This window comes from Camellia sinensis, chromosome 7 (assembly GCF_055761805.1).
Source record: "Camellia sinensis isolate YWXY chromosome 7, ASM5576180v1, whole genome shotgun sequence".
NCBI lineage: Eukaryota > Viridiplantae > Streptophyta > Magnoliopsida > Ericales > Theaceae > Camellia > Camellia sinensis.
The window spans coordinates 189,923,498-189,932,937 of NC_138967.1; the positions used below are offsets into that span (position 1 = coordinate 189,923,498).

At 33.8% G+C, this 9,440-nt stretch overlaps 2 protein-coding genes across 2 annotated transcripts in view; both read left to right on the forward strand.

Annotated features, from left to right (window-relative positions):
- LOC114284011 (uncharacterized) overlaps positions 1–9,194 on the forward strand; it is an 88,132-nt gene extending 78,938 nt beyond the window's left edge. The window contains exons 3-4 of the mRNA XM_082881643.1: positions 6,789–6,896; positions 8,834–9,194. Of these exons, the coding sequence (XP_082737769.1) occupies positions 6,789–6,896; positions 8,834–9,018 (293 nt within the window). The 3' untranslated portion in view covers positions 9,019–9,194. The remainder of the gene's footprint in view (positions 1–6,788; positions 6,897–8,833) is intronic.
- Positions 2,985–6,220, forward strand: LOC145796465 (uncharacterized). Its single transcript, XM_082881642.1, has one exon. The coding sequence runs from the start codon at positions 5,477–5,479 to the stop codon at positions 6,059–6,061; it is 585 nt and encodes a 194-aa protein (XP_082737768.1). The 5' UTR covers positions 2,985–5,476; the 3' UTR covers positions 6,062–6,220.
- Positions 9,195–9,440: the final 246 nt, after the last annotated feature.

Below are 9,440 nucleotides of genomic sequence, written 5' to 3' on the forward strand. Positions count from 1 at the left end.
TTTAAAAAAATTAAATTAATCTAATAATTTTAATTATATATATTTTAAAATGGATGGTAAGAATATTTTTAGAAATAAATCGTTTATTTTTTTATATTTTTAAAACAAAATGTAACGAAATGATATGACTATAATTATCGGATTCTCCAACAATTTACACACAAGGACTTACAAAATGAACAGAATTGATGAGAACCTGATTAGGTAAAATACATAGTATTTTTTTTTTTGTTTTTGGTACTTTAGCTGTGAAAAGTGAAAGTTGTGTTTGATTCATAGATTTGGAAAAGGAAGGAAAAAAGAGTAGTGTTAGAGTTGCTCTTGTAAGACATAAATACCTTATATAAATTGTAAAAATGATTATTTTTAGTTTATATTTTATGATTATCAGTTTTAAATCCACCAAAAACTATATCAAACAAAACCAAAACTCCTTATTATAAGAAAATTGTTAAATATTTATGGAGTAACACAGGATATTTTTAGTCAATGAAAAATTACAGTGTGTTAAGTAAATTATCATTTTTTTAAAATAATTATCTAATAAAGATGGATCAGCATATTTCACTCATAATTTTTTTTTTTTTGGCCAAATAATTAATTTGGAGCACTATATAAATATGAGTAATATTAGAAACTCTAAAAATTTTACCAAATGTCTTACATAATGTAGGTCCTATATGAACATTTAATAAAACTTTTGATAAAATTTTTAGAGCAACATTTTTGTAAATATACTAGATAATGTTGGAGGACTACTCAATAACTGACCTTCATTATTGTGGGTTGGTGTTGTAGACCACCCCAAAGATCAAAGCCAAATGGGACACGCCATAGGATATGCATGCATTAATTGTATAATGGCCAAGATGGGAGAAATAAATAAAATGAAATATTACTTTAAAGATATTGAATAATGTCCCTGACTCACTTGTTTGATTGAACAACCGTACTACATGTATAAAAGAATTATCAGCAATACTAGGTGGTCACAAATTCTATGGCTCGAATGGCTCGAAACACTTAAAACGACGTCATTTTGGGTGTAAAACGAAACAAAACGATGTCGTTTTGACAATTTCGAATCATTTGAGCCACAGAATTTGTGGTCACCAATCATTTTTTAAGAATTATATACAAAATATACAATTTTACGTATTCTGTTTTTTACTTTTTTGTTTTTCTTGATTGAATGGAAGAGGAGGGGTATGTTTGATTTGTTATTCTCAAACAATATTCAGAATTTAAAAAAAAAAAAAAACTAGTTTGATAAAAATAAACATTAAAAATATATTTTAAATTTTTTAAAAATTATTTATAAAATTATATAAAAATAATAAGTATTTTTTATTTTTCCATTTTCAAATTAATTTTTAGTTTTTTTATTTAAAAAAATCAAAAAATATATTCTGAAAAGCAAACAAACATAGTCTATCCCATTTATTTAAATTTTTTTTTCTGTGCCATCTCATTAGTATTATGCACACATCATGAATAGCGAAATTACTGACCTAGTTATATTTGTTCCAACCCAATTTTATTAAAAGGATTCGGGACAACAATGGTAGAGTAGAGTAAATTATAGGATAAAAAGTTTTAAAAAAGGTTAAAATTAGAGTAAAATATGAAAATATATCACTAGGGATGGCAATGGGGGGCAATGGGGTGGATATTAATTCTCCATCCCCATTCCCCTATAAAAATAATTAAGATTTAAATAAAAAATTCACTCGAAAAACTCAAAAAACTCAACCCATTACCATTCCGAATATACACAGTGATCTGTCGAAACAGTTGAAAAATTTCTATGAATTATGATTTGTTATGCATACAATTTATATATATATATATATATATATATGTGTGTGTGTGTAAAAAAAATAAAAAAATAAAAAACACACACAATGACATGACCAGTTTTATTTAGAGGTAGTAGTCCTCTTGGCAAGATGGTTAAAAACTAATATTTTAATTTTTTAATTTTTTAAATTTTTTTTCTTTTTCTTTTTTGTCAGAAAAGAAGTCAATTACTTTCTAAAATAGGCCATAAGAAAGGAAGAGTACAAAAAAATTCTATGATAAGAGACTCTTTGTAAATTGCAGGACTTGCTTTTTCAGGCATTTTTTGGTCCACTCATTTGTTCAACCGACGGTTTGCATGATATTAGAACTTTGGGTAAATGAGGGCATTAATTTTTGCATTTTATTTTTTGCCTTTTTCTTTCTTTTTTTTTTTTTATAATTATCTTTTTATCATTTTACTTTTTCTAAATTATAACTCATTTACATTTTACTTCTGTAAACTTTAACATTCAACAATTAACACACTCAAAATATTTTCTTGTTAACACTTCATTTTTTTTTTGTTATAATTTTATTAAAATTTTATAAAAAAATCAGATCATATATAAAGCATATAACATATTTATTAAAATTTTAATAAATAAATAGATTAAGAATTCATATATAATCGATTCATGAAAAGGATGGACATGAACGGATAGAAGGAGACAAATGATGCAGGTTTGAGACAATTTGCCGCTTCCGAAAAATAATTTTCTGTGGCCTCGAGACAAGTTTCTCAATTTGATATTTTTAGTTAAAATTATGGGACTTAATATTTTTTGTCAGGATTTTAAGAGATTATTTAATAAATGTCAAGTGATAAATGATATGAGACATTATTCCTAGACCACTAAATAACGAGTGATTATTTGGTAGGTTTTGGAGTATTATTTCACATAATTCATCACTCGACTCTTATTAAATTATTTCTTAAAAATAAACAAAAAAAAATATTAAATTTTACATTTTTAATTAATAAATATCAAATTGAAGCATCATGAAATATATATATATATATATATATATATTAATTGAACCGCCTCTCTCTCCAAGGCTATAAATACGGGGGAGTCACAAAGCTCTTCTCATCATCCCTTCAAAATGGCATACTCCAAAACTTTTCTTCTTCTTGGTGTTAAAAATGATGTAATATTATTTATTGATATTGATTGATATTGTAGTGTTTACATTGATTCCTATATATAGGAGGTGTGAAGTGGAGATGGTGGTGGTAGGTGAGGAGTAGGTGAGTGTAGTAGGTGAGTGTGTGGTAGGTGATGGTAAATTATACAATGTACATTAACAGCCCCCCTCAAACTCAAGAAGGATAGGTACTAGCCAACTTGAGTTTGGAGAGAGTAACAAAACAGAAAAAAAATAAACTGATAAATAAAATTAAAAAAATGGGATAGGAGACACTGTATGGTTGTGTCAGACCGTTGTAGCAGACAGTTTACGGGGTCATGTCGGACCGTTGTAGCAGAACAGTTTACGGGGTCATGTCGGACCGGTGGAGAAGACAGTTTATGGGGTCATGTCGGACCGATGTAGAAGCTGACCGGAATCAATGTCGGGACAGTTTATGGGGTCATGTCGGACCGATGTAGAAGCTGACCGGAATCAATGTCGGGACAGTTTATGGGGTCATGTCGGACCGATGTAGAAGCTGACCGGAATCAATGTCAGGACAGTTTATGGGGTCATGTCGGACCGTTGTAGAAGACAGTTTACGGGGTCATGTCGGACCGATGTAGCAGGACAGTTTACGGGGTCATGTCGGACCGATGTAGCAGGACAGTTTACGGGGTCATGTCGGACCGATGTAGCAGACACTGTGTGGTCGTGTCAGACCGATGTAGAAAACAGTTTATGGGGTCATGTCGGACCGTTGTAAAAGTTGCACCCTCAAAAGGTGTGCCCAATTTTTCAAAAGGCGTGCCATCAAAAGGCGTGCCCACTTTATCAAAAGATGTGCTATGAAAAGGCGTGCCAGTGTGTCGGGCGTCAAGAGGCGCGCGATGCGCGTGGCTGGCCCTGGCTATTTAAACAAGACGAAGGCAGATGCTGAGGCAGAGACGGAGACAAAAAAACTCTGTAACACGCTGTTTTCTGAGAGAGATTGCTGAGGGAGATACGTGGTAACACTCTGTTTTCTGAGAGAGAACTCTGTAACACTCTGGTGCCCAGAAAAATGGCTTCATCTTCCTCTTCTTCCCGTGGTCTGCTTACTCTCTTTCCCGAACTGAACGAGTCAACGAGAGAGAGAACTGGTGCGGTGGCACTGGAAACTCAACCAAGCGCCCCGGAGTTTACTCCGTTGAACTTTCCGATGCGGTCGGTGGAGCAAAGAATGGCAGTGCTGTCAGATGTGGAGGCCAACCAGTATACTTTGAAGGCATGCGTGGAAAGCATGACGGCGGTCACAAACTTGTCGAACCGGCTGCAGAGCAGGACAAATGAGGTGCAGCAGTTAAATTCCCAGCTGGCTCTGCTCCAACGCATGTATAAGGATGCGCGAGCAGAGATAAGCGTGCTAAGGGCAGAAAACAAGGAGCTGAAGCGGAAGGCCACCGTGATGTTCCGATTTGGAGGGCCACCATATGCTGCAGTGGAGGAGCAGGGAGGAGGCAACTTGCTTGGTGGTCTAGGAAGCACGGAGGCAACACCGTCAAGGGCCGCCCAGGATGGAGGCAAAAAGAAGAGACCGGCGGCAGAGTAGAGAAGGGATACGGAAAAAAATCCTGTGGTTGTTGTGATGGTGGTCTTGGCTTTTTTTTTTTTTTTTTTTTTTTTTTTGTTTTTTTGTTTTTTTTTTTTTTTGTAAGTGTGAACGGGGTTGAGCCCGGAGATGAATAAAATAAAGTAAAGTTTGGCGTGCCATTTTGTTTTTTTTGTTTGTTTTTTTTTGTTGTTTTGTTTTTTTTTTTTTTTTTTTTTTTTTTTTTTTTGAAAAAATACCCATGTTCAAAAGATGGAGTAAAAAAAATGGAGTGGGGAACATGAGTGTGTAAAAAGAATGAAAAAGAAAAAGGATGGGTTGGAGTTGTATAAAATAATAAGAAAATAAATGAGTGGAGGTGGTGTGTGTAAAATATGAATATATTGGAACCAAAAATATATTGATGAGGAAAATTGGAATCAACCCACGTGGGTGGAGGTGGTGTGTAAAACACTTTATGAAAAGATGTGGGTAGATGTGGGTATTGTTTATTTTATGATGATAAATAAATAAAAAAAGATGTGTGTGCTGGTGTATGCATGATGGAGCAGTGTGCATAGCTATATATGTTTTATATTTGTGATTTTTTTTTTTTTTTTTTTTTTTTTTTGGTTTTTGGTTGTAATAATAATAATAATAATAATAATAATACTAATAATAGAAGAGAGAGTGGGGGACATGATGATAAGGATAAAGGAATAAAACAAAAAAAAAATGGTTGTGATGGGGTTGATGTTTGTGCTCGGTGGACTAGGATAGTGGAGGTAAAGATATTATAATGGATTGGTATAGGGCTATGTGCCGGTGATAGGAGAGAGAGAGAGAAAAGGAGAGGACTCTAAGAAAGGAGTAGGGCTGTGCATTCGGCATGGTGGAGGAAAAAAAGTGTAACTAAACAACAACGACACAACAATGGCCAATACGCACGTGGTGTGCGAGAATGTGAAGTCTGAAGAAACAGAGGTAGATGTTGCTGAGCCATTGCATTTGAACGATGTTGAAGATGACGGAGAGGTAGTTGCTGGGTGGGACCATGAGGTCCGGCGGACATGGCGATGGACTGCACATGAGCATCAAGTAAGCAAGGAAAATGGTGACCTTGGGCAGTTCACTGGATCCCCCGCACGTAATGACAATATGGGCAGGAGAGTTTCTGGGGAGTCAGCACATCAACGTCATGGAGGGCGTGGATCAAGTTCTGGCCAACCTGTAAGACAAAGTGTTGGATCTGAACATAGCATAGAACGGTCACCACTTCATCCGCATCATCAAGCACAGATCGTGGGAAAAGGTAGTGCATCTCCTTCCTGGGAAGGAAAGAACTCGTATGATGGTAGCCACGGCACTCCTGGAAGATCAAGATTGAAGCCTCGAGGCGATGAGACTCCCGATAGAGGTGCCGCAGGTGTGGGTAATCAGCCATCTTATCCCAATGCACGGAAGCAAAACTCAGCTCGTCGAGTAAATGGAGAAAGAGGGAAGCTGCTGCCATGGTGAGGAAGGTGATGGCGAAGATTCTAGCGGACTAGGTTGAGGTCCGGCGGGCGGCCAAGGCGAGGTTGCCGCCCGCCGGTGAAGCGAGAAATACTAAGGTCTTAACCTTGCTCTGATACCATGTTAAAAATGATGTAATATTATTTATTGATATTGATTGATATTGTAGTGTTTACATTGATTCCTATATATAGGAGGTGTGAAGTGGAGATGGTGGTGGTAGGTGAGGAGTAGGTGAGTGTAGTAGGTGAGTGTGTGGTAGGTGATGGTAAATTATACAATGTACATTAACAGACTTGTGTTGGCTGTCCTTCTACTCGTCTCCTCTGAGGTTTCAGCCAGAGAGCTAGCTGAAACTAGTGAGTTCCTCACTTTCTCCATTGCATGCCAAACATATATATATATATATATATATCTTATTAATTGTTTCAATAATGATATCCATAAACGCATTTCTTATCAAATATTTCCGTTAATTTTTATTATCATGTTTATTCACTCTCCTTTTTACTAGATGCACTCCATTTTTTGTTTTTAGTAGACAAAATTATAATAAAGCCATTCATACTTTTGTCAATTATACACTTAAAATTGCATAGTAAGAACAAATTATAGTGTTTTTGATGGAATTACTAGCAGCACCCCCATTACTAATTGTTATATTACCTTGTATTAATACTTCAAAGTATCATATTATGACATAATGATTTTTTTTTTTCTTCTCTTCTAGAGGAAAATATGCAATTGAAAAGTGTGGAAGAAGCCAAGTATGGTGGTCATGGACATGATCACGGACACGGGCACCCTGGCCATGGTGGGCATCCTGGACATGGTGGTGGTAAGTATGGGCGGAACTATGTAGGGGCTGGAGGGCCCTATCCCCCTCTTATTTTTGACAATTTATTATTAATGAGTATTTGTAAAATGAATAATAGGATATTTTTAAAATTTTATAAGAATTATTTTACTAACTTTTTATTTCATTAGTATTTTATAATGCCTAATGAAATGATCTTTGTTGGGTGTTTGGGAAGTGGATTTTTTTTTTTTTGTAGGTTTTTTAGTTGTAGGATATTATTGGAGAAATTTTTTTTTGTGTTTGGAAAGATAGTTGAGTTTTTTTGTAGTTGAATGTGATGTTTGTGAGAGAAAAAATAAAATGATTATGAGATTTGATGTGATAGTTTATTTTAGATTTTTTTTTTTTTTTTTTGATTTTGTAACCAATTTGTCTTTTAGTAAAAAAAAATAAAAAATAAAAAAACAACGAACCTCCTTCCCAAACACCGCCAACTATTATTTGTCTTTTAAATAATAGTATCAATCTTATCTAAGTTGATTTTATTAAAACAAGAGGTACATGTTATTTATTGTTTTTGATTTTAAAAATCAAATGGTATGTATATGTTTTTATGAGTAATGTTAAGGAACCTAAAACTTCACCCTTTAAATTTATTTACAATAACATATTAGATCTTAGTTGATTGATTTCTAAACAAATCAACTAATATGTAACACTCAACACCACTGAATTTAAGTGTTTTTCAAGAATCTTAAGCCATTTTCACTTTTTACTTACTAGATTCTATCAATCAATAAAATCGCTTAAAATAGTGGTTTAACTGATTGTATACTAAAATCTAATAGTTTAAAATTGTAAAAATTATTTTTTAAATTTATTTAGTTTTCTCGTGAAATACGTCTTTAGTAAGAAATTATATTCAATTAGGGCATCAACAATGGGATGGCTAAAAAAGTGTATTAAGATGTATGTTATATGACAAAAAGTAATAGAAGTGGGACCCAAAAATGTTTGTTAAGATGTGTTAAGAGTTTGTTAATTTTAGAGAGTGAGTGGTAGTGTAATGGATGTGTTAACGTGTATGTTAAATATATATGTATGTGTATATAATAAATAAAATAAATAAATAATTTAGTTTAATCAAAAATTTCAAGCCCAAAATTAAATTTCAAGTCAAAAAAAAAAAAAAATTGCCATTGACCGGTCAACTGGCCGAATGTCCGGCCGGTCAACCGGCAAGACCAAAAACACGCCTCCTTCACTAGCTAAAACCCTCGCTGCAGATAACAAACAAGTTAACACACACCACTGACATACACGTTAACTCATCCACTCCAGCACCAAACAATACCCTCAGCTAGCCAAAAGTTGGCACCTGACACTAACACACAACTTAGTGTGTCCTTTGTAATGCTCTTAGTAATGTATCAAAAGTTTTTTATGCATATACATTGGCCTCTCCCAAACAAAATTCTTGATTCTAAGTTCATGATAATAAATACATGTGAGATTGAATTATTTTTGTGTCTATTTTTCTTTTTAAAATGACAAGAAACCCCTCAAGGCAAGGTCCAACCTTGAAGTACAAAATATGGGATGTATGCCAACATCCCCACAAGCTACATTGGGGAAAATTGTGGAGCCTTGAGTTTGAGACTTGCTATTTCATTGGCAAAAGAATTATTGATGAGCTACACCGTATTGTGTCTAGTTGTAAAAAAATCTTATTAGAAATCCGTTAATTTTTATCATCCTGTTCATTCGCTCTTCTTTTTACTAGATGCACTCCATTTTTTTTGTTTTTAGTAGACAAATTATAATAAAACTGTTCACACTTTTGTCAATTACACTTAAAAATTGCATAGCAAGAACAAATTATAGTGTTTTTGATAAAATGGAAGTACTAATTCTTCTTTCAAAAGATCATATTATGGCATAACTATTTTTTTTTTTTTTTTTACCTTTTTTTGTAGAGGAAAACATGCAAATGAAAAGTGTGGAAGATGCCAAGTATGGTGGTCACGGCTATGGCTACGAACATGGCCATGGACACGAACATGGACACGAATATGGACATGGGCACCCTGGACATGGTGGTCACCCTGGACATGGTGCTGGTGAGACAAAAGAGGCGGAAACTGAGTCTAATAAGAATTAGATGACCTTTATAAATCGTATGCATGTTTTGTGTGTGCAAATAAAATGAATATGTAATGTATGTATGTTTTTAATGTGGAATAAAGCATGCTGTTAGCATGTGCCACAGTGTATTAGTCGTGTAATATCATTATCAAGACTTTCATGTCTATCTTCTATCTATTTGCTTTCTATGTATCTTGAATGTGTGCAATACATTTTAATATGTTAACTATAATCTTAAGCTGGGGTGGTTGAATCAAATTATTTTTGTGAATGAAAAAAAATAAGAAAATTTTAACTTATAGTTTATTCATTTTTCTCTCATTTTTTTTTTAAATCATTAAACCGAACACAACCTTAAAGCGCTTTTTTTTTTTTTTTAACGAACCTTAAAGCTTGAATCACCAAATACTGTTGCTCGATTGTGCCATCTTCCGGTTA

Coding starts and splice junctions, on each gene's coding strand:
- LOC145796465 (XM_082881642.1), top strand. CDS start 5,477: ATGGCCAATACGCACGTGGTGTGCGAGAATGTGAAGTCTGAAGAAACA.